This window comes from Chionomys nivalis, chromosome 17 (genome assembly GCF_950005125.1).
Source record: "Chionomys nivalis chromosome 17, mChiNiv1.1, whole genome shotgun sequence".
Classification (NCBI taxonomy): domain Eukaryota; kingdom Metazoa; phylum Chordata; class Mammalia; order Rodentia; family Cricetidae; genus Chionomys; species Chionomys nivalis.
This window is the reverse complement of record NC_080102.1, coordinates 31,028,226-31,052,148: the sequence shown is the minus strand read 5'-3', so window position 1 is coordinate 31,052,148 and position 23,923 is coordinate 31,028,226. Positions and strand designations below refer to the sequence as shown.

General features: G+C 47.4%; 1 protein-coding gene across 2 annotated transcripts in view; it reads left to right on the top strand.

Annotated features, from left to right (window-relative positions):
* Window positions 1-23,923, top strand: part of Trappc9 (trafficking protein particle complex subunit 9) — a 432,805-nt gene that overhangs the window by 61,132 nt on the left and 347,750 nt on the right. For both annotated transcript variants that reach the window (XM_057792283.1, XM_057792282.1), the window contains one exon: window positions 19,860-19,986. In XM_057792283.1, the coding sequence (XP_057648266.1) occupies window positions 19,860-19,986 (127 nt within the window). The remainder of the gene's footprint in view (window positions 1-19,859; window positions 19,987-23,923) is intronic.

Genomic DNA, 23,923 nt, shown 5'->3' with positions numbered 1-23,923 from the left:
CCCTGTACCTCAGGATTTCTCCATGCTTCTTCCCCTGAGGGGCTTTTGTAAGTCCCGAATAGATGGGGCCCCTGCCTTGTTTTCTTCCTCATGCATGGCGGCAGGTGTCACTCTGTGTGTTGTGTATTTGCCAGCGGTGCTGTTTCGTTAGACGCAGTTCTGTTCTGTTGTTCTGTTCTGTTGGATGTTGTGTTTCTCAAGGGCAGGAGCCTCGTCATCCCCTTCAGGTGCCCTGTGCTTTATATAGGACATTGGAAGCGTTTAGTGCTTGTTAGCTGTCTGAGCTTGGACAAAGGACTGTTAAGTGGACTGATCTCTCCACTTGCCCACGTCAGGATGATGAGCTTGACCTTCTCCTGAGACAGGGCTTTGCCTCTGCATTACAAGATGGCACAGAGCGCAGACAGGACTGACGGCCTCACAGCTGCCTTTGTACCTGACAAGAACTGCTCTGCGTTTCTGCCATACTCATGTGTGTATATGCACACACGGACACGGACACGGACACGTACAGACACACCTGCATACACACAGGTAGTCACAGACACAGACACACACAAAAAGAATCACACACACAGACACACGCATACACACAGACACATACACATACACACATAGACACACACACGCAGACACACTGCTTACTGATGGTTGTCACTCATATTCTGTGCCTGGGTGTGGGGCTGTGTTTGCTAGCATCTGGTTTGACTTCTTTTTTCCGGTGACCAAGGAAGTCTCGGGGTGCCCATGAGGAGAGTCCTGCCTTGGCAGTCCTTTTTTCTCACCCTTCTCCCCTTCTTTCTCTTACCACGTTTATACTTTTAAGACTGACTTGCTCTTAGACATGCCTGTGTTTGCTGTACTTATCCTCATGTGATTTTTTCAAAAGCATGTCAACACATGCGGATGAGCACTGAGATATTTAGTAACAGGTCCTGTTATTGAAGGGTCTTTTAATACGTGCACACGAACTACTTATATGCAGTTCTAGAAGGTGCTACACAGGCTGCCGGTGGAGAAGGTTAATAGTCTCATTTTGTTATCTTGAGACAGGTTCTCTCACTGAGATTTGGGGCTTGCCAGTTAGGCCAGACAGGCTGGCCTGATAGCCCCAGGGATCACTCTGTCTCCGCCGCCCTGGTGCTGGGATTGCAAATGCACACACACGACCATGCCAGCTTTTCACCTGGGTCCAGAAGATGGAACTCAGGCTTGTACCATGCACACTCTACAGAGCCGTTCCCCCAGCCCAGTACTTTTGTTTTGTTTGACTTTGTCTGTGGGGACGGGGTGGAGAGTGGGGATCTTGTTTTGTTGTTATAGATAACACCATGGTGGATGTAGTTGTTTTTGGCTTTGTAACAGGACCTATGTTTATCCCCTGAGAACTTACTAAGTCATCAGTTCTGAACATTTTTCTGCTATTTAGATGTGTTTTCTGCTATTTAGATTGCCTTCTGAAAGGGTAATTCTGATTACATTCTGGCAGCAGCATCCTAAGTCATTATGCTTTGAGTGCCTTACTGTTTAATTTGTATTTTCTTGGTTATTCTAAGGGTTTTTTTGTTTTGTTTTGTGTTTTGTTTTTTCAGTTTACAGATTTTATATTTGAACCTTTCTCACCTGAGCTCTTTTAAGATCTCATTTGGTTCTCAATGAAACTTTGATGGCTTTGGTCGGAGAACAGATTCCTGCCTGTTGCACTGGAGAGATGTGGGCTGCCCCATTGTCCAGGACAGAGCCAGCCCTCAGCTCTAACCTAGTACACCTGCTGAAGTAACATAGACTCCTGCGCAGTAAGGATCTGTGTGTCACCTGCCTGGACACAGTAGACCTGGACAGCTCTGAAGGGCTAGGAAGGTTAGGCCATCTCCTGAGGGCTTCTTGTATTCCAGCCTAAAGCTGAAGTTTCATGAAAATCTGCACTGACCATGTTAGGATATGTTTTTTTAGCATGACTTATATTTAAGACTTGTACTGGAACCTGAGAAATGATTTTCCTGGAAGAGAATTAGCTTCTAGTCTGCATACATGAATTGACAGTAGCATGGGAGATAGGCTTCCAGCCCACGTGTATGAATTAACAATAGTAAGGAGCTCACTACGCTTGACTTACCCTGGCCAGGATTTTGTTTGTTGACGGAAGTGGAAGTTTGTGAGGGAAGTGACAGACCTGGCCTTGAACCGGCTGACACTGGCTGCTCTATTGCGTGTTTGGTATTAGGGACTCTTGGGCACTGTGTCCTCCCTCTTACTTTTATTCCCAAGAATATCCTTTCTTTTCTTCTATAAAGGCAGTTGGGAAGATTAGACACATCCCCGATGGCCAATCCCACAAATACTGCCTGATTAATGAAAGGAGTCAGGTTGGTCAGGGACAGCAAGGCTGAGTGCTGGGACGTGGGTCTGAACCACCCAGGAAAAGAAAGGCCTTCCTCATTCTGTAGCATTGGAGGAGAAGTCAAAGCTACTGATGTGGTCCAGGAGGGGAGCCCCCACAAAGACTGGCCTGGCTGTGGGGGGTCCTGGTGAACCCTTTTTGTGTTCAAACTGGACTGCTGGGGGTCTGTGAACCGGCTAGTTCTCCCTGGAGTTGCCCTTGCTGGGAAAGCCATCCCTGTCACACAACAGGCTGCTGAGTCAGGCCTGCAGGGAGCATCCTGGGAGGTGGTGTTCCAGCTGAGGTACATGTACACGGTGGCGAAGATTTTACTTTCTGGTGTGACTTCAGTCTGTTCTCAGGAAGCAGGAGATAAATTCCCACAGAGGAAAAGCCTTTTCTTACCTCTCTCGCATATTTGATGTCTTTATTCTTTTTTCTAGCACCGCAGACAGCTTTTAGTCTGGTCTCTCCTTGGCAAGTCTGAGGTTACAGGGAAGTGGTGATCACCTTCCCCTCTGGACCGCAGAGCCCTCTGGTGCTCTGTGAGTGACTGGGAGTCGCACAGTGAAACCTGGGTCCCTGGGGAAGGCTTACGCTGGCTGCCCAGGAGGCGAGAATATGAAGTCTGAGTGCAGCGCCAAGAGTCTTTTGGGGTCCACAGGTTCCAAGTGAGGGACAGGAGGAGGCACCAGTGTCTCCTTTCTTGCTCTCCTTTCATTCCTCCTGAGTTGAGGGGCTGTACTGCATGTGGCTTTGGGCCTGTTGTTTGAGCTGAGACCCTGGGCCTCCTGTGGGGTGTGCAGTCACCCCAGGTGCTGTGTGCTCCTGGTGTGTTCGTGGGCAGAGCACAGATCCCACAGAACCTCTGATGTCCCAGCTCTGTGGGCTTTGTGTGAGATAACTAGGAAGGACGCGCAGGCCTTCGTGCTGGGCACAGAGTGAAGACCGGCCCCTGGGGGTGTTTCGGCCCAGAGGGCGTGGACTGCCTCGCTTCTTGAAGAAAAGCTAGAGTTTGGTCTGGAGATCAGCCTGGGTCCTTTTGGACTGGGGAACCAGGATAGCATGGAGAGACCATGGTTTGAGACTTGCCTCGTTCCTCTCTGACCATCTGCAGTGATGTACAGGACCGGTAGTACTCCAGTCTCCTCAGGCTGCACGCTGGGCTAACATTTGTTAACTCTGTCTCTATCCAGTGTTGTGAACCTGGGCTGGGAGGCCTGGGCTTCAGCGTGTATAGCACCTCTGTCTGTTTTGGTTTCTTCATTTCTCCTAGGTTTGCCTGGCTCTTATGGGGTGACCCTTTGAGCTTTTTCCTCTCCCAGGACCACCCCTTCTTGCTCGGGGGTTGTCAGAATGACAGAAGGGGCAAAACATATGCTCCCTGGGGTCCCTTTGATCAGGCCTCACTCTCAGGACCCCTTTATCTCCATAGGTGCCAGGTCCTCAGACTGGGACACTGGGCATGATATTGTATGTGTAGACTCCAGGTTTCTGAGCCTCGTGGGGTGTGTTTGAGCATGAGGATGAGGTTCCCCAAGCTGGGACACTGGGCATGGGGCTTCACATGTGGACTCTAGGTTTCTGAGCCTCGTGGGGTGTGTTTGAGCATGAGGATGAGGTAGTCACATCTATGCCTCTCCCTCTGCTTCACTCTGGGAAGCCAGGCCACTCTCAGTTTCCCTCTGACCCCAGCTGATTTTGTTATATTGTTCGTGAGAGACTTAGTTTTGAGGGGACCTTTTAAGGCCGATTGTCTGGTAGTGCTCTACACTGTGGCCCTTGCTCTGGTCCTGCGGAGTTGATGTCTACACTAAGATCTCGGGGAAGCAGGCAGCTCTGGAAGTGCGCACCGCAGCCTGATTTGTGAGCTCTGGTGAGCAGAAGGTGCCAGAGCGGCCATTCCAACGCAGGCTTTGTCTGAATGGTTCCCATTTCTGAAAGTCAGCCCCTATCCTTCCCCCTCATCACTGTTTAAGATGTAAAATGCCTACAGACTCCACTGATGCTCTGGTCCCTTACAGAGAAAGTTTGTCTTCTTCCACGGCCCCGCCCCTGTGGGGACAAGTTGAAGTCTTGACCTATGACCCATTGAGTTTGCTCATGGTTTGTGAGTTCTGTATAAAGATCTCTGTTAAGTGATACGCACATAGAGACACAGTCAGTTGTTTTTATTGAAGAGGAGGCGGCCATGAAGTCCCTCAGTTACTGTTACCTTGAACTTCATGGTGAACACCACCAGGTGGGATGAACCAGACCCAGAAATAGCTCTGTTTCCCTCTTCTATATGCCTGGACTCAGTAACATTGTGAACTCAACGTCTTTTTCTCATCATCTCTTTATTATTATTATTTTTTGAATTTTGTAGTTTTGAAACAGGAATGTATTGTTTTTATGCCATGTTGGTATCTGAGTTTGGGGTAGAATAATGTGACCAGGGTAACTGTAAGCCTCTTGCTGGTGTTTTCTAGAAGCCTACAAGCAGGGTGTGGATGGGAGCTCCAGATGCTGTGCTTTGGTTTGGTTCTGACTTCCCCCAGGCGTGTTTGCCCTGCGCAAACCTGCAGTGTGAGGCTGGACGCAAGAGGCGAGACTTTTAGACTGTTAGGGCGGTGTGTGTTTTTCCCAGCATGCTCCTCACCCTCGCACTTTCTCCATGTGCAGTGTGTCTGGAGTCTTTGAAAATTTTAACTTCGATTTTCACCTGGGGCGGGGAGAAAGGAAGACGTGCATATGAACTGTTCAGTTGTAAAGAATCCTGGAGGCAGGGCAAGTCAGGGGCTGTAATTTGTTTCCATTGCAACTGATAAGCTCCCCTTTGTTTGTTCGGAAACAGGCAGAAGCGACTCGAACAAAACCCAGCAGAAAGGAATGAGGGGAGGGACACGGACTTCCTGTGATTTCTGTGTTGAATAGATAAATGCCATGTAGTACGGCATAATAGGTACTTTCTAATAAAGTATATTCTTAGCGGGGAAATCAGAGTGCAAAATGAGGTGAAGAGAAGCTAGTAGGCTGTCAGAAATCTCCAATGTTTTAGTGGATTTACCAGTGATGGGGATAATAATTTGTCAAGAAACAAAACAGAATATTCTAGGGTACCGAAAGGACCTCCTGTGGCTTCTAGAGGAGGTAGGTCTCAGTGGGGAATAGGGGCTGTCACAGTGTCTAACTCAGTCCCGTGGTTCTGAATACTGGTCCACCATCCGTGCTACAAACCCCTGAATTCTATGCCTCAAGCTCTTTCAGTTCTAGGCCTAGAACATAGCGAGCCACCCTAAGGGCACTCAGGCATGGCCCTCTGGCATCCCAAGTTCCCCGTGACATAGATCTAGTTTAAGGCAATCTCTTGTTCAGACTAACGGGAAGCTGGCGTGTAGGATTTCCTGTAGCTACAGAAATTACATCCAGGTACTACGTGTTCAGGAGTATTCATTCTCATACTGGTCCAGGCCAGCTGGAGCAACTGCCTTCTCTCTCCAGCTTCTGTGTATGTCTCCACCGTAGGGGCGGGCTCCTGGCCTCTCCTGGCCCAGAGCATCCTTCTAGGCATCTCCCTTTCTGTCAGGATGTTACCCCATCCAACTGTTACAGTCAGTGATACGTAAGCATAGTGGGAATGGCTTCATTGTCTGTCAGTGATGGTCTCCATGCCTGGCCTCTGTGTGAACTCCAGATGGCTAGATTCCCCAGACCACTCAGTGTGGCTCGTCTAGGTTCAGGAAATGCTGGGTGAATTGGTTGCCTTCTTTTTCTCTGGCTTGGTTTCCTCATCAGAACGTGAGGGTTAATACCTGTCTTGTCATTATTCAGCTGTGAGGGCTAGAGAGCGTGTTTGCAAAGGCCTGGCCTGAGCCGCGAAGGGAAGCACACTAGGAGCAGGGCACCGTTGATCCGATCTGTTTCTCACCTCCAGGAGGGTGTGGCAATAACCCTGCTCTCAGACTGCGGAATCTTCTAGCTCTCTGTTTTGATGGCTGTCCGCATTGCTCATGGGGTCAGTGAGTGACCCAGGAGGAGTTGTTGAGTATGCAGAGAGGGGCAGGGTCCTAGTTAGCTAGCTTTTTTTTTTTTTTTGCCAACTGGGAAGAAGGAATGTCAGTTGAGAAAATGCCTCAGATTGGTCTGTAGGCAGTTCTGAGTGGCATCGTCTTGATCAATGATTGATGTGGGAAGGCCCAGCCCCCCACGGGAAGTGGCACCCCTGGACAGATGAAAGCGGACTGAGCAACCCATGGGGAGCCAGTCAGTAAGTAGTGCCCGCCATAGTCTCTGCGTTAGTTCCTACCTCCATGTTCCTCCTTGAGTTCTTGCCTTGACTTCTCTTCTTGACAACAGTAAGGTAAAATAAACCCTCTCCTCCCCAAATTACTTTGGGTCATGGTCTTTATCACAGCAGTAGAAACCTAACACAGACAGGCAGGGAAACTTGATTTCCCTGGGCAGATGTGTGGGCTGTGGGCTTTGCAGTCGGCGGGTGCCTTTATCCAGGCTCTTCTGCCTATTGCGTCTCTGCTCTACTGAGCCTGACTTTAGACTGCAGAATGAAAGACTCGGTGTCAGGTCAGCAGTCGCAATGCAGACGGGCTGCCGTCAGCGCCCTGAAAACACTGTGACCGTGTGCTGTACCCCCATGACAGGTTTTGGTTGTCCCCACAGTGGCACATGGTTCTCCAGCTCTAAGACTCATCCAGCTAAGGGTGTCACCAGCTAGGGGTGTTACCACAGAGCTGGTGTCTGCAGGGTTTTCACAGGTGGGAACAGATGGGGAGCCTTTATTTTTAGCTCTTCTGACTCTCATCTTTAAACCTTTGACTGTTTTTCTCTTTCTTTCTTTCTTTCTTTCTTTCTTTCTTTCTTTCTTTCTTTCTTTCTTTCTTTCTTTCTTTCTTTCTGTGTGTATGTATGTATGTGTGCTCCTATGCACATGACCTGAGTCGTGTGTATATGACTCCTGTCTGCTTGTGGAAGTCTGAGGTGACCCTTGGGTGTCACTCTTCAGGAGCTATCTGCCTTGGTTTTTGAGACAGAGTCTCCCATGGAGATCGTGGGGCTTGCCAACTATCTTTTTAAAAAAGATTTATTTTTAATTATACGCACCGTGTCTTTGTGTGGGGATGTGTATGTGTGCAAGCACAGTGCCTGCAGAGGCCAGAGGTGGCTTTAGATCTCCTGGATCTGGAGTTTCAGTGCTGTGAGCGAGCTAATGTGGGTGCTGTCAGTGAAGCCTGGGTCCTCCTGAAGAGCAGAACTTGTTCTTAGCACTGAGCCTTCTCTCCAGCCCCATCAATTAGTCTCGATTACTTGTCAGCCCCTCAGGCATCTGCTGTCCCTGGCTTCCCAGCACTGGGATGATAAGGGCCACAACAGTCCCCACTTTTTAGGTGGATGCTGGAGATTGGGCCCCATCCTTACGCTTGCGTGACACTTTACCAGCCGAGCCATCTCCCCAGACCTCTGACTCATTTTCTTCCAGACGCATTTACCTCAGCCCTTATTTACTGCTAAGTGTGATGTAAGTGCTCAGAATGTGGGCTCGGTATCAGCGCAGAGTAAGAGAAGAGAAGCTGCTGACTGAATCCAAACTGAAATCGCGAGGTAGGGTTTCTCACTTGGTGCTGAGATTTGGAAATTGGCAAAAAGGACCAAACCTGTAAAGAGTTGACAGCATGAGTGGCTGTGGTCATGACGGTACCGCCACAGGTCAGAGCTGAGATAGTGCGTGTTGCTTAGGCACTGACCTTCCAGAAGCCATAAGGTTGCAGGTGAACCTAGGGGCAGGGTAGACATCTGAGGTGGCAACAGAGGCCTGCTCTAGCACCTCTGAGGTGACCCAGTGGTTTAAGTGGTGGTACCTTGCGCTGTGCTGCAGGGCTTCATGGTGAGCCGACTCCCTCTGTTCTGATGCTGTGCATTCTGCTGACAAAGTCCATAGCATGAGTACCCCTGGCCCAACCTCCAAGCAGCCAAGCAGGTGGATTTGTGAACCCCACGCCCGTGTCTGTGGCTAGTATGTGGGCACAGATGTGGGGAGGTGTGTAAGAACATGGCCCCCACATGATGCTTTCCCTGTCTGCCTGTCTGCTTCTCAGGTCAAGAGCCGTCTTAGCCTGCTAGGTGGGCCTGCCCTGTGTGCCCTGTTTGTGGGTCATGGCCCTGGCACTAGTTAGTTCATTTCCTCCCTTGCTTACTGTTTCTCTTTTGATAACCCCCTGTATCTTTCTGCAAATGTAGTAGAGAGAAGGTGACCTGCCTGGGCCTTGCCAGGGCTTCAGTGGCTGGAGACTGCCGGCGATGGTAATTGCTGAGTGCTCACACTGTGTACTGGGCTCTGCGTGCACCCCCAGTGCTCACAGGTCACATCAGCCCTCATAGTTGAGGGCAGCAGCTACTGAGAGGGGAGACTGAGGCAGAGAGAGATCGGCTGATGGGCCCTAAACCTCTTGGGTAGGGCTGGAAGGATCTGGGATTATAGCTTGGCCATTCTACCCTACTAGGTGTGGGGTCCAGTACCCTTCTGTGCTGCCCACGTTGTCTCAAGCAGACCCCCTGCGCTCAGTAATTGTGGGGTCTCATTGCCAGCCAGTGACAGAGCTGAGCCCACTAAAGCCTGTGTCAGCGGGTGCCTGATACTTCTGGCGTGTCCCTGTAAAGAGATTATCTGTCAACTCAGACGCGGGGGTGGTTGGTTTGAAAGACAAGAATTGGGTGAGATGGAAAATGTCAGATTTAATTTATTCAACTGTTCCTTCATTTCACCGCCAGCTCATGCTACGTAGCCCAGAGAAAATGCATTAAAAGTTTGCCATTCGTCAGTAGACGGGGACTTGGCCTGACTAGGTTGTGCTGTGATAGGGCCTTGATGTTGATGAGCCAGACCTCAGCCTCATTTTACTAGGCTTCTTGGGCCTGGGGAGGGTGGGACTTGAAAGGAGAGGTGACTTTGCTTAGTGTCTCTAGAGGACCCAGCCCCTCCTCCACTCTCTGCTGAGCTGCAGCGGAGCAGACTGGTCCAGCCGGAGGCCAGGTAGCCATGGCAGTTGAGAAGTGTCTGCTGGACAATCTGTTGCAGCTTGTGGTCCCTTAGTCTTAAACTCAAAACGGCCTTCAGATGCCGAGTGCCTTCTGGAATATGACTCAGCGCTATCATTTTTAGCTCACCTGTGTCACCTTGGGAAAGAAAACCAAGCAGCTGCAAGAGAAGTTTTGGTTCACAAAACATCACAAAATTAGTTATACGCCGAAGACAATGGTTTGTTATGGGAAAAAGCTTATTAAAATGGCAATCACAGAGAAGGTCAATGGGGGCATAAATTAAAAACATCGTTGAAGATTTATGGTAGGGGTTTAAGACGGGAGCTCTTGGTCTGCTCACAAGATACTTTGTGATCTAAAACAAACAATTTGCTTGTGTTTTTTTCCCCGGTTGGATGTCGGTTTGTGACCTCGGAGTATCAGCTTCCAGCTGAGGGCTGTCTTCTCCCAGGGCCTACCTTTCCTCCCTGTATTTCTGGCTTTCGTCAAGGGTGCCATCAGGTTTTTGTTCTTAGAACCTTAAACTTCTTGGCGTCACCTTGTTGTCCTGTTCTGTGTCTTCTGTTGGCTCACTGTGGTTGTTCTACCATTTCAGTTTCTGTCCTTTGGGATAATTCTTCCCTGCTTTGAAGTCACAGCGCAGGGTCAGCCATTCAGCCATGCTACTCGAGTCAGGGCGGTGGCCTCCTAACATCACCATCCCGTTTCCTGGATCTATTCCTTCTAGTCAGCGTTCACAGCGAAGCTGGAGCCATCCCCTTGGCATGTGAGCTGAGCATGCAACTGGAGTCTGCAGCAACAGCCCCTCACCTGTTGACTGCCATCTCAAAGATGTTCATGAGTCACTTGTACCATCATTTTAGCCTAATTTATTATGCTCCCAGCCATCCCTCGGGCACTGTATGTATTCCGACACTCTCATTCTCAAAGTGTGGTGTGTGGTTTGTACACTGCTCCTGTTAGTGGGCTCAGCCCTTGTCCTTGCTCCCGGTTCCCCTGTTATGAAGAAGTCAGCCGCATCTTCCTGTGTACCTTCTTGTTTTTGTTCGTTCTCTTTTTGCTACATCCCCTCTGACTTCCTCACCAGGTTAGGGGCTCCTGGGGACAGGGACCACACTTACCTTTCATCTTACCTCACTTGTCAGTGTTTGTGCCCAGAAAGTGACCGATGCTTATGGAACCAAGTTAATTTAACATTGCCTTTCCTCAAATTGTGTCTCGAACTGTATTAAGTGAGACTCCACCAGGCATGTAATGAGACAAAGGGGGCAGGATGGTGTGCTGTTGTCGAAGAGCCCGAGCACCTGTGGAGAGTGGGCTCGCCCTCTCACTCTCATAGCTCTCAGTGTTGGGTAAGGGAGTGTGAGCAATGTATGGGGTAGTTGGAAGGAAGGGAGAGGACTGTGCATGTTTAGAAACAAGAGGTTGTGACGGGGAGGCGGATGTCATATGGAATTGGGAGAATCTTTTCACATTTCATTTTCTTTCTCCGTAGACCAGGAATAGCTCTGGCTTTCCTTAGCCTTGCTCTAAGAGACACAGATGTCCAGAGACAGCTGGAGGAGATACGTGCAGGGTGTTCAGTACAGTGCCTGGCATGAGTGATGGGAGCAGGAGATCGAGAGATCACATCTCAGCTGCATACAGGGAGCAGAAGAAACCAGAAGTGGGGCAAGGCTATAAACCCTGCTTCCTCCAATGAGGCTCCACGTCCTAGAATTTCCACAACTTCCCCAAACAGACACCATCTGGGGACCAAGTGTTCAAATACATGAGCCTGTAGAAGGGCACTCAACCACCACACCTGATTTAAACATGACACAACAGACATTTTTGTATTATTAAAGACCTTTAATAGTTGTTACTGTACATGGTTGGGTCAGTTTATATTTTGTAACAATACTGCGGTTTTACCTGACCAGTACTGCATGGCAGATTTGCAGATTCCACTTGTTTACTGAGTCTTTGTTGGGTGTTTCCTCTTTTCTGGTGCAATATGAAAACCTCTAGAGAGCTTAAAAGTTTTCCTAGGTAGCGGTGTAAATGGATAATTATGTAATAAGCTGGCAGCTTAACATAATTGCCTTTTGCTTTGGTAGAATGTGTTTGTATACTTAAAAGGAACAGAGGAATATTGAATCTCTTGGTAGCTTGAATGATGGCTTATCGGGGCCTCCAGTCTATTGCCTTGTAGATAAGTGAAGAACAGATGTAGAGAAATGTCCGTGGGAGGTGGTTCACACGCCACGAGCACGTTCATCTGATCCCATCAGCATTCTGTTAGTAAGAGGCTTGTTTTCTCGTTTTCTCGACAGGCTTTAGGTGCCTCCCTGGCTGTCGTATTATTAATCTTTTTCATGGTGACAGGTAACTTTTTCCTCCTTAAAGGTGGCCTGTCCTGCTGCAGAGGGAAGCAAAGCTGAGTTCATTTTTCTTGCCATGTACGTTGTTTAAGTCAGGGGTGGTGCACTTCCTTACAGGCTGAGGCAGGAGGATTGTGAATTTAGGGACAAACTGAACTACGTGTTGAGATCATGTATGGTTTTGTGTGTGTGTGTGTGTGTGTATGTGTGTATGTGTTTGTCCCTGTCTATTCTTATTCTTAGGGATGTGATTTGAAGTTCTCTCCTAAAGGTTTATTAATGGTTTTACAAACTAAATTTTTTACATGAGTTAATTAATCAGTTAACTGTGTGCACATATGCACATGCCTTCATACCAGGGTGTGCATACATCAGAGGTCAGAGACAACTTTGTGAAACCAGTTTTTCTCTTCTCCCCTTGTTGACTCCAGAGATCTAGCCCAGGCCACCAGTCTTGGTGGCAAGCATCTCACTGGCACAGAAACTGACTTCTGTGCTGATTTCCTTATCTTCCACTTCATTGGTTATTTTCTCTGTACTTAGTTTGAGTATAATTTTATTTATTTCCTGGATTTTATAGTATATAGTTAAATAGTTGACTTTGTACTCTTTTTTCCTAAGAATCATTTTAAAATATATTTAATTACTTCTTTAAGAATTTATATTGATTTTGGTTATATTCATCTGTTTTTCTCCACTCCTCTTCCTAATTCCTCTCAGATTCATTCTACCTCCCCAATCCCCTTACTTCCTGTCCTTTTTTAAAAAATTACTCATAGAGTCCAATATGTACTGCCCATATACTCCTGGGTGTGGGGCTATCCTCTGGAAGTGTGTTCTGCCTACCAAGAGCCAAACCCTCGAAGAAAACAGACTGTCCATTCCCCTGAAGCCATCAGCAACAACAACTTCTCAGGGGTGGGGATTCACAGGGCCTCCCTGCTCCAGGACAGAACATGACTGGCTTGAAACTGTGCAAGCAAAACAGCTGCTTTGAGTTCATGAGTGAAGTGGGCCTGTCAGAAGCCCCTGTTTCATGCTGGTCCTCCCTGACCTCTGACCCTCGCAATCCTCCTCTTCCCTTCTGTGATGTCTTTTAAGCCTTGGAGTGTGTGTGTCTCATTTGTGGCTGAACATCTGTTGACACTTATTCTCTGTGCTTTAACCAGTTGTGAGTTTCTGCATGAATTGCTATCTACTCTATACAGAAGCCTCTCTGATGAGGACTGTGTTGGTTTGAATAAGAACGGCCCCCATTCTTATGCTTAGTCTTCAGAGAGTAGCACTGTTTGAGAATTGGAAGTAGTAGGTATGGCCTTGCTGGAGTAGGTGTAACATGCTGGAGTAGTGTGTCGCTGGTGGTGGGCTTTGAGGTGTCTGTCTGTCTATGGATCAGGATATAGCTCTTACCTATTGTTCCAGTGCCACCCTGCAGGCTGCCATGTTTCTTATCATGATAATGAACTGAACCTTCGAAACTATTAGCAGGCGTCCAGTGAATGCTTTCTTTCCTAAGAGTTGCCTTGGTCATGGTGTCTCTTTACAGCAATAAAGCAGTGACTAAGACAAGGACTGAGTGCTGTATTGATCTTCATGGTACAGAAGGTAAAGATTTAGAGGACAGTTTGATATCATGTTCACTCAGCAGAATGATAGTAGTAGATTAACTCTGGGGCCTGCGAGTGCTCCAGCCATGGGTTCTTGGCCAGATTTACTGCAGCAGACATGTTTCCTCCGGTGGAGCTGGCCTTTGATTTACAGAAAGTGGTAGGTTACCCCCATAGCGTTTTTGCCATTCTTGCACCCACGCGACTCTCTTGCCACTGGGTCATCATTGTAGCTCACAGGCAAGACTATTGATGACTTTGCTCCCCAGCAGCCTCAATAGCACCATCTAGTACTGTGAAAGCCAGCCAATAGGAAGGAAACTTCCTGGTCAGCATGGACTTGATTTCTTCATGTCCTGTGATCAGAGTGTGTGCTGTCTTCAGCAGTCAGGCCTTAATATCAAATTCTGGTGGGTAATCAAGAACAATGATATAGATTGTTTTGTTTTGGGCATCCCTGGGACATACCAAGCATTGACCTTTTTATTTGGCAAGCTATGTCTTTTGAAAGGAGCATGTTCCCCTATGTATGGTAACTTTAGTTATACTCTTTAAATTATCTGTCTGTCTGTCTTTCTGCCTATGAATGGAACTTAAAATAGTACATTTTTAAGCTTTCCGACTGTTAGTTGTTTCTTCCTGACTCCTTCCTTTGTCCTACTTTCTCACTTCTCTCCCAACCTAAACTTCTCTCCTCCTTATTCCCTTCATATCATCTTCAACTCTACCATTCTCTGAGATCTGCCTTTCCTGGCTTCTACAGGTTTAATACTAAGAGCCACAGCTGAGTGGGAACATATGACCTTGGTTTATCTGGGTCTGGGTTACCTTGCTCGGTACACTGTCTCCCAGCTCTATCCACTTACATGCAGCTTTCACAATTTCATTCTTCTTTATAAGCGAATGAAATTCCATTGTGTAATAGGTACTGTGCATGCTCGATTGATTTCTACTTTTTTTTTTTCTGACACAATCTCACATTTTATTTCACAAATATCATTTACAGGAATGAATGTTCTGCACCTTCTTATTTTTCTCTTGGTGAAAACATCCATCTTAGAAATTTCTACTTTTTTTTTTTTGAGGAACTGCTGCAGCATAGCAACTGCACCAGTCTGCACTTCCCCGACAGCGCACCAGGGTTCGCTGGTCCCTGCATCCTCACCGTCATTTGCTGTCTTGTTTTCTTAGCCCTAGCCATTCTGACTGTAGGGAGATAAAGTCTCACAAAAGCTTTTCTTTGCCTTTCCCTGATGGCTAAGGTTGGTAAAGACTTTAAAAATATTTTTTTTTTAGCCATTCTCATTTCTTCTTCTGAGTCCTGTCCAGTTCCACAGTTCACTGTTTAATTGGCTGGTTTCTTTTCTGGTTTAGTTTTTAGTGCCCTGTGTATTCTAGGCACGAATCCTCTGTTGGTGTCCAGCTGGCAGAGCTTTTCCCATTTCCTAGGCTGCCTCTTCAGTCGATGGAGTTGCCTTCACTGCACAGTCTCTTAATTTCACGAGTCCCACTTGAGGATTTTTGGTCCCGTTTCCTGTGTGGCCAGAGATCTATTCAGAAAACCCTTACCTGAGCATGTGTCCTGAAGGGTACTCCCTATGCACTCTTCCAGAAGTTTCAAAGCTTCATGTCTAACGTTGATATCTTTGATATATTTGGAGTTGATTTGTGTGCAAAGGGAGAGACAATGAGTTTCATTCTTGTTCACATAAATATCCAATTTTCCAATATCATTTGTTGAAGATAACATCTTTCTCCAGTGTGTATTTTGATTATGCAGTTCCCTCTAAGGCACTTCTGGGCATCTTGAATTTGACATGGTGTGTGTCTTGGTCACTGTTCTACTGCTGTGAAGAAACACCATGACCAAGGTAATTCTTGGTGGCTAGCTTACAGTTATAGAGGGTTAGTCCATGATCATCATGGTGGGAAGCCAACAGGCATGGTGCTGGAGAAGTAGCTGAGGGCTTTACATCCCGACCCAAAGGCAGCAGGCAGAGAGAGAGAGAGAGAGAGAGAGAGAGAGAGAGAGAGAGAGAGAGAGAGAGAGGAGAGAGAGAGAGAGACATTGGGCATGGCATGGGCTTTGAAACCTAAAAGCCTACCCCTAGCAAACACACTTCTTCCAACAAGGCCACATTTACTCCAAGAAGGACGACATGCCTCCTAATCCTTCCTAAACAGTTCTGCTAATTGGGGACCAAGAAGTCAAATATATGAGCCTATGGGGGCCATTCTCATTCAAATCACCACAGTCTGTTTATATTTCCATCCAGATAAGATGATTTTAAGAATGTCACTGTATGTGTCCATGGGAGTGTGTGTGTGTGTGTGCGCGTGCGCGTGTGTTTTGTGTGTGTATGTGTCTATGGGAATGTGCCTTGTGAGTGTGTCTGAATGCCCATGGGAGTCTGTGTGTCTTGCATACATGTGTGTGCATTCTGGAATGTGTGTGTATCTTGTGAGTGTATACAGGAATTCTAGTTGACTTTGGGCACTTAGGGACTTTAAACTCTGCTTTTATGGATTCCTATTTTAATATTGTTGTGGTTAGAGAATATACTCTGTGTGATTTTAGGCATTTAAAATTTACTGAAACTTGTTTGTGGCAGGATGTCTGGTGTGTCTCAGAGAATTGCCCAGAGTGGTGAGAAGCATCCGGATTCTCCAATGATGGCTCTAGTGGTCCATAGATGTCAATTTACTCAATAGGTTTGCCGCCTCATCAACCTCTTCTATGCTCTTATTGATTTTAATTATTTTAACAAAGGGATGTTAAAGCTGCCACCTTAGAGGAATTATGAAACTTACCCTCCTTTTTATTGTATGTATCTGAGGCTTACAACAGGTGCTAAGGGATGCTGTAGGCAGTAAAGTGGTTAAAAGAAGATGCATCTATCTGCCAATTTATGTGCTGACTTTTCTTGAGTCAGAACAGTTAAAACATGCCTAATGAAAATCCCTAATACACCATATTAATTCACTCCTCATGGGCACCCGGCTCTCCATGCTCTTTATTATGCTTGTCTTTGCACCCTTTGACCTTCGCTCTGCTCTCCTTCAAGACAACCTCTGAGTCATTCTTTCTCCTTTGATTATGTAGCATCTTCTTTGTGCTTCTAATTTCACTTGGCACAATGTCCAGGTCCATCCATATTTTGGCAAATGGCAGGATGCCCTTTTTATTTTTATTATTTTTTTTTGTTTTGTTTTTTGTTTTTTTTTTGATTTTTCGAGACAGGGTTTCTCTGTGGTTTTGGAGCCTGTCCTGGAACTAGCTCTTCTAGACCAGGCTGGTCTCGAACTCACAGAGATCCGCCTGCCTCTGCCTCCCAAGTGCTGGGATTAAAGGCGTGCGCCACCACCGCCCGGCAGGATGCCCTTTTTAAAGCCAAATAATATTCCAGTGTGGCCTTATTATTCATTTATTTGTTTATTTATTTGATGTATGTATGGATGCATTTGTGTGTGTGCACACACGTGTGTGTGTGCTTGTTCAAATGCAGAGGCTAGCAGTTGATATTGTTTTTCCACCTTATTTATTTTGAGGTTGGGAGGTCTCGCTAAGTCTGGAGCTGCCTGCCTGGTTGGCTGCTAAACCCCAGGGATCTTCTCACCTCCATCTCTCGAGTGCCAGGATTACAGGTGTACTCTGCCATTTATGTGGTTTTTTTAGATGTTATTTTTATTTACATGTGCATCTATATGAGTGTATGTCATTTGTATATAGTACTCAGAAGAGGGCATTGGATTCTCTGGATTTGGAGTTACAGGCAGTGTGAACCACCTTACATGGGTGGAACTAAATTCTGGTCCTTTTGGCACCTCCCCAAACCGTCCTCGGTGTACTTTTCTACATACCACATCCTCTATCTAATTCTTTAGGTTGTTTGTATATCCTGAGCATTGGCAACTTGGGGTGAGTGTCCTGACAAGGTGTTGCCTTCATCCCCGAGGGTTGTCTGCACAGGCAAGGATCTCATGCAGATGTGACTGTGGTTTGAAGAGGCACCACATTGTTTTCTGCAGTACCGTGCCAACTGGAGGCCCATTGGCTCTTCTCTATAACCATGTCACGGTGTTGAAACACAGCCATGTTCCTCTGAACTTGACTCAAATGTGGGGTTTCAGGGTGTGTCAGCCATGATCGTACTGTTTGTTTTTCCTTGTTTTTTTTTGTCCCCCCCCCCAAGAATTGGGGAAAAGACGTATGGCTTTCTTCCTCCCCTTGAAGATTCCATAGCTGACCTAATGCAGACATGGCTGTCTCAGGTTATTACTTAGAAAGAACAAGATGAGCTGTGAAATCATGGTGCGCTGGTCTTCCATGCCAGCACCAACTATGGCAGTGCCCAGTGGCCCGTGAACAGTTTCCCATCAAGAGTTCGGCAATCACATTTTCTCCTCTCATAGGAATGCTATAATTAGGTGATAACTAGTTTCTATTAAAAATGTTCTTTTGTTTGCATGAGTTCTTTAAATTCTGGGGTGGAAAACATAGTTCTTGAGGGCATTAGGGGCTCCTCATTTGACTGGCATTGTTGTTGAAACTCCTGATCAAAACAAAATGAGATATTGATTTTTGTGTGTGATAAATTAAGGCATCATGAGCTGTGGGAGAGTTAAGATTTGTCATGATTTCCTGTAGCTTGGCTTGTGTGGGAGATGCCAGGAGCCACCAGGATTTTGAGCTCTCCCCTCCATGTGGTCTCATGGGATACTTATGGCCAGGCCTCACCTGTGGTTAGTCTTTGGGATTGAGAGGGCCAAGTCCCTTCCCTAGGTCCTTAAGACTTGATGCTTCTCTAAAGCCCCAGTTTCTAACATCATTGCATTTTGGATGGTTTCCCATATGAGTTCTCAGAGACACAGCACAGCAGTGACTGAAAAGGGAAACATATGTGCGAGATGTCACCAGGCCCTGAAAGACAATTCTGCTCTGCTATAGCCAGGGGCACCCATGGATATTGGGGTTCTCCATAGAAAGCCCCCACCCCCAGGAAAATGCCTATCTGAAGCAAGTAGCAGGGATGCTGATAGAAAGGCTCAGTGAGTGACACACCCTAGTTCACCAGTCGAATGGTTGTTGACACCACACGTGTGTGCTAGCATGTGCTTGGACTCTTGGGCATCAGAGTAAGACTCTTCCTTCTCCACCGGAGTAGCCTTTGCCAAGAGTGGCACAGTACTGGTTGGCTCTGAGACTCCTAAGCCAGGCTTTGTTTCCAACATGGAGCAGCTTGGTTCCTTGAGTCCTTCGGAAGACTCTAAGTTGTGGGTTATTTGATCATTTAGGAACTTTTTACTTTTTAAAGTTTCTATTTCTGTTTCTGACTTGGTCTGTGTGTAACATGTATGTGGGCATCAGCGGAGTCCGAAAAAGGGCATTGGATCTTCTGGAGCTGGAGTGATCCTTTTCATTTCTGCTTCCCACAGAGACCATGTAGATGGGCTTCTAGCAATAGGGGAGTTCTTGACTAGACTTTTAGGACTCATGGTTCCCAGCCCGCATAGTCCAATCTCTGCCCGTTGTCTTGTGTTTCTCCAAGTGCGCTTACAAGACAGTGATGTTGAAGGTGTGCCCAGTGCTGGTGTCTGCAGGTTGCTGCCCTAAGGTGTGTCACCTTGTCCTGAGGAGCTCACACATGTTTGTTAAAGGAGTCACTGCTTTTACATTAGGACAGCTAGACTGTACAGGAGGCGTACTTCCTGACAGAGATGCACAGGGCTTGGGGAAGGCCAAGCTCTCGACCTGAACCCAGGTCTCATTTGGCCATCCCTTCTGACTGACTTCTGGTGTTTTTCTAGAAGGCATAAGCTCCCTTGTCCCCTGTCCCCCCTCTCTTAAGTCTTTAAAACACCATAGTGAGGACACCACGGATACAGAGTCAAACACAGGGCCTTTGACAAGCTGCTTTCTCCTCTTGCCAGACTTTTCACATGCAGTATTGGGAGGGAACCATCTGCGCTCTCTTGGAGAGCCTTCACCACCTGTGTTGTGTCCTCTTTTCCTTCCCCAGTGACAAGCGATGTGTGTGTGCACATGTGTGTGTGTGTGCGTGTCTGTGTAGCAGTGGCTGCAGCAAGCAGGTTTACCTTGTGAAGCTCACTAGCAGCAGCAGAGACTTTGTTTATTGGCCGTCTATTTCCATGTTTCTCAGATGGACAAACTGTAGGGACTGGTTCCTGTGTGGCGCTGGGTGCTTAGTAACTGCCTGCCGGCTTTATGGCCCTTGGTCAGGCTGTATTTCCCTGGTGCTATACACATCCTGGATGGCGTAGCTCATATGCACAGGACCTTCAGGGTGGCAGCTGCTGGTGCATCTCAAGGAATGGAGCTGCCACTGTCACCGCTCTTTTACTTCTGATGGAAGCCTCCCTTACTGGTATGGACTGCTCTGGGTCAAGCTGAACAAAAGCCACCCTCTTCTACTTTACCTACTGAACCCAGATTCTGTTTTGTTTTCTCCTCAGAGAAGAAAGATGTGACTCAAAGCCTGGAGAACTATACAGCTAAGTGTCCCGGGACGATGGAGCCCATCACCCTTCCGGATGGCCTCACGCTACCTCCTGTGCCCTTTACCAAGTTGCCCATTGTCAGGTGAGGCAGTGGGCAGGGTGTGGGCACTGCTCTGCTTCTTTTGCCAGTTCTCTGGCTCATGACTTCGCTTTAAAAATGTTATTATTTATTTTTGAGAATTTCATACATGTATGCAATGAAATATGAAAATATCTACCCCGTTTCCATCTCCATGTCTTCCCATATCCCTCCTAGTCCCTACCCCATCTCCATTTTTATGGCTCATGAGCTACTTAAGCTTGACCTCAGGTCTTAGAAGCAACAGTATCTTACAGAACTGAGGCAGTGTTGTCCTGTAGCTGCTGTGGTCCATGCCTATCACGCGGTAGAGCTGGGGACAGACAGGACCCTGTTGATTTCTAGTCCAGGATGGAAAGCAGCCAGACCTGGTCATCTCCTGCTCACAGGTGTGGGCTGACTCCCTCTCCTGGACCTGCTGCTGGCTATTCAGGAGCAGAGGCGGTCTCTCTCCTCCCCATGTCTATGCTCACTCCCTTGAGGCTGCAGTCAGGATCCCTCACTGCTTGGGATATCCAGGCCCTGCACTGCTGCACCAGCCTGAAGCAGGCCCCGTGGGTCCTCCACTGGGCACAGATTTTGGAGAAATTTCTGAATCTCAGAAAGATTTGTTTGAGGGCTGAAGAGAAGCAACATGGCATTTTTCTGGGGTCACAGTGGTGTGTAATTTTAGGATCTCCCCATGGTGTCTTGGGCACATCTGTTGGTGCTTACGTGCCCTGGGCTCCCCGCACAGTCCTGAGGTGCTCCAGGGCAGTATCATTCATCCTCTCTGGATAGCAGCTGCCTGCTGCTGTTGTGACTTTAGTGAGGCTCTTTCGAGGCCATGCAGAGCTGTGTGTCAGACACACCACTCTCTGTCCTCTTCTTGGAGGCCGTTTTAGCTGCCTGATAGAATGATTGGGGTGCAGCCCTGGGAATCCCAGGAAGGGTGGCTGGACACAGAAGCCCTGGCAGGTCATGTCTGAGTCCCTCCCTCCCTCCCTCCCTCCCTCCCTCCCTCCCTCCCTCCCTCCCTCCCTGTCTCTCTCTCTTTCCCTCTCCTTTAATTTTTTTTCTTTTAAATTGGAGACAGGGTCTCATGTAGCCCAGGCTGGCTCCGAACATACTGTATAGCCGAGGATGGCACTGAACTTCCTATTCTTTTGCCTCTGCCTCCTGAATGGTAGGATTACAAGTTAACTTTCTAGCCAGGCATGGTGGTGCACAGCTTTAATTCCAGCACTCAGGAGACAGAGACAGGTGGATCCCTGAGTTTGAGGCCAGCCTGTTCTGTATAGTAAGTTATAGGACAGCCAGGGCTACACAGAAAAACCCTGTCTTAAAAACCCTCAAAACAAAACAAAGCAAAATAATAACTATAACAACCCCCCCCAATTCCAAGAAACCAAGTTAACTTTCCTTTCTGTGATGTTGGGGTTCGAATCCAGAACCTTGTACATGCTAGGCAATTGCTCTCCTCCTGAGCCCTATTCCTAGCAGAAGACAACAAAAGTCTCTGGTGCTTCCTTAGTCCAAATTCCCACCCTCCGGGGCCATGTTTCTGCTAGAAGTATCCCACCCGCAGGTCTGAGGCAGGGCTGTGTGTTGTTCATCCTTGGCAGGAGTTGAAAAGAAAAGGTCTCTCTAGGGCTTTTCCATGAGTGAGATTTACAGTGGAATATATTTGACTTGGGATTGAGGGCTTGATTCAGTTTTCAAACTTAAGGCTTGGAAATAGGAAAGCCTTTCTTAATACTTCTGTGTCTGCTTATTGTGATGTGGGTCCTGGTGCCACACCTGAGTGTCCCAGTGCTCAGCTCTTAGACCATTGAGGACCCTAGCTCAGGGAATGGTGCTGCCCACTTCAAGACAGCCCTCAACAGACATGCTCACAGGCCAACCTGATCTAGACAAACCTTCCTCAAGATTCTTTCTTCCCAGCAAATCTGTGAAGAGTCACAGACAAACCCTGTTGTCACTTCTGCGTTCTCCGTTTCCACTTGATGACAGCCAGTGTAAAAAACTATGCACTGGGCCAACATGTTTCCATAGAAACGAGCTGAGGACCACTGGGCTGTAGGAACTACTAGTCAGTGTTTGTCAGTAGGACAGGCTTATTTTGCTTTCATTATTTCAGGCTTCAGTGTATGTTCCTTTGGCTGTGTTGTTTCTGGGCCTGTGGTCAGGCATCAGAGCAGAGGGGCATGTGGGGAAGAGCTGCTCACCCCCTGGCAGCTGGGAAGTAAAGAGAGAGAAGTGGGGGAGGTGGGCAGAGCATTGGGACAACATACACACTTCAAGGACACATTTTTAGTGGCCTGTGTCCTTCACCCAGGTCCCAGCTCTTAATAGGCCCACTGTGAACTCATCAGTGGGTTAACACACCAATGAGCAATTGCTGTTTTGAGCCCGCAGCCTCTCAACAGGGGTTGAGCACATGAGCCTTTGGATGCTTCCTATCCAAACCGTAGTAACCTTCACGCCTAAGGCAGACTTCATTGGTTTAAATATTAAAAACATCAGAGGAAGTGAGTGACTTGGGGAGATGGGAGCTTGGTGGTGTGAACATGGAGGACCAATGCTCCCTTCTCTGATGCATGGTAAGTTGGTAGTGTGAACACAGAGGACCACAGCTCCCTTCTCTGATGCATGATAAATTGGTGATGTGAACATGGAGGAATGTAGCTCCCTGCTTTGATGAATAGTAAGTTGATGGTGTGAACATGGAGGAGCGTAGCTCCCTGTTCTGATGAACAGTAAGTTGGTGGTGTGAACATGGAGGAGTGCAGCTCCCTGCTCTGATGCACGGTCAGTTGTTTAAAAACAGCTCATATCCACGAGTCAGGTTTCAGAGGTGCTGTGTCGAATTGTTAGATACAAGCTATTTTTTTTTTTTGGAGATACCTCAATACTATGATTTCTTGTTTTTAGAATAGATGGTTCCTACCTTTTTCCATTGGACCCTTTCTTGGTTCTTGATAAAACCATTTTAGCAACTTACAGGAAAAGGCCCACCTTGGAAGCATGTACTAGGCATACCCCAGAGTGGCTCTGAGTAATTATGATGCAGGTTAATAAGAGACAAACACATCCCTGTTCATGTCTGATTCAAAATTCTCTTAATCAGATGTGTACCCAGTGGTCAAGATGAGCAGGGTCCTGGACATTTATGGGGTTCATTGATTGTCAGGAACGATGTCATCTTGGAGTGATGTCACTGCCTCAGTGCCATTGGGTGCATCAGAGGGCAATCAGTAAAGAACTCTGCGGGAGGACTAAGTGGAGCCAAGATGACCTTGAACTCCTGGTCCTCCTGTCTCCATGTGCCTGGAATGATAGGCCCATACTACCACCCCCAGTGTGTTGTGGATTATTTGAGAAGAATTCAGTATAGGGCTCAGCTCTGTTTGTAGTTAGCTATCATCCAATGACCAGTGTCTTCCTGAATTAGCTAATAGGGGCACCTACACCAGCAGAGACCTGCCCTTCCCACAAGAGTGGCTCCGGGGTTTTGAATTTGAGCTTTGAACTGGAATGTGGGCCAAACGCTGACCTATGCTTCCTATGGACATGGTGGAGAATGAGAAGACAAAGGAAGAAGGCTCCATTAGTTCCCATGCCATCTTTTTTTTAAATATTTATTTATTTGTTTATTTATTATGTATACAATATTCTGTCTGTGTGTATGTCTGCAGGCCAGAAGAGGGCGCCAGACATCATTACAGATGATTGTGAGCCACCATGTGGTTGCCGGGAATTGAACTCAGGACCTTTGGAAGAGCAGGCAATGCTCTTAACCACTGAGCCATCTCTCCAGCCCATTCCCATGCCATCTTAAGTGACATGTTTGTACCCACTGCCCTCGTTCACATTCCACTGTTGCTCAGCTTGGTCCCTGTCAGCCACAGGACACCAAGGAGACCTGGGATTCTGAAGTGTAAACTATCTCCGAATGGAA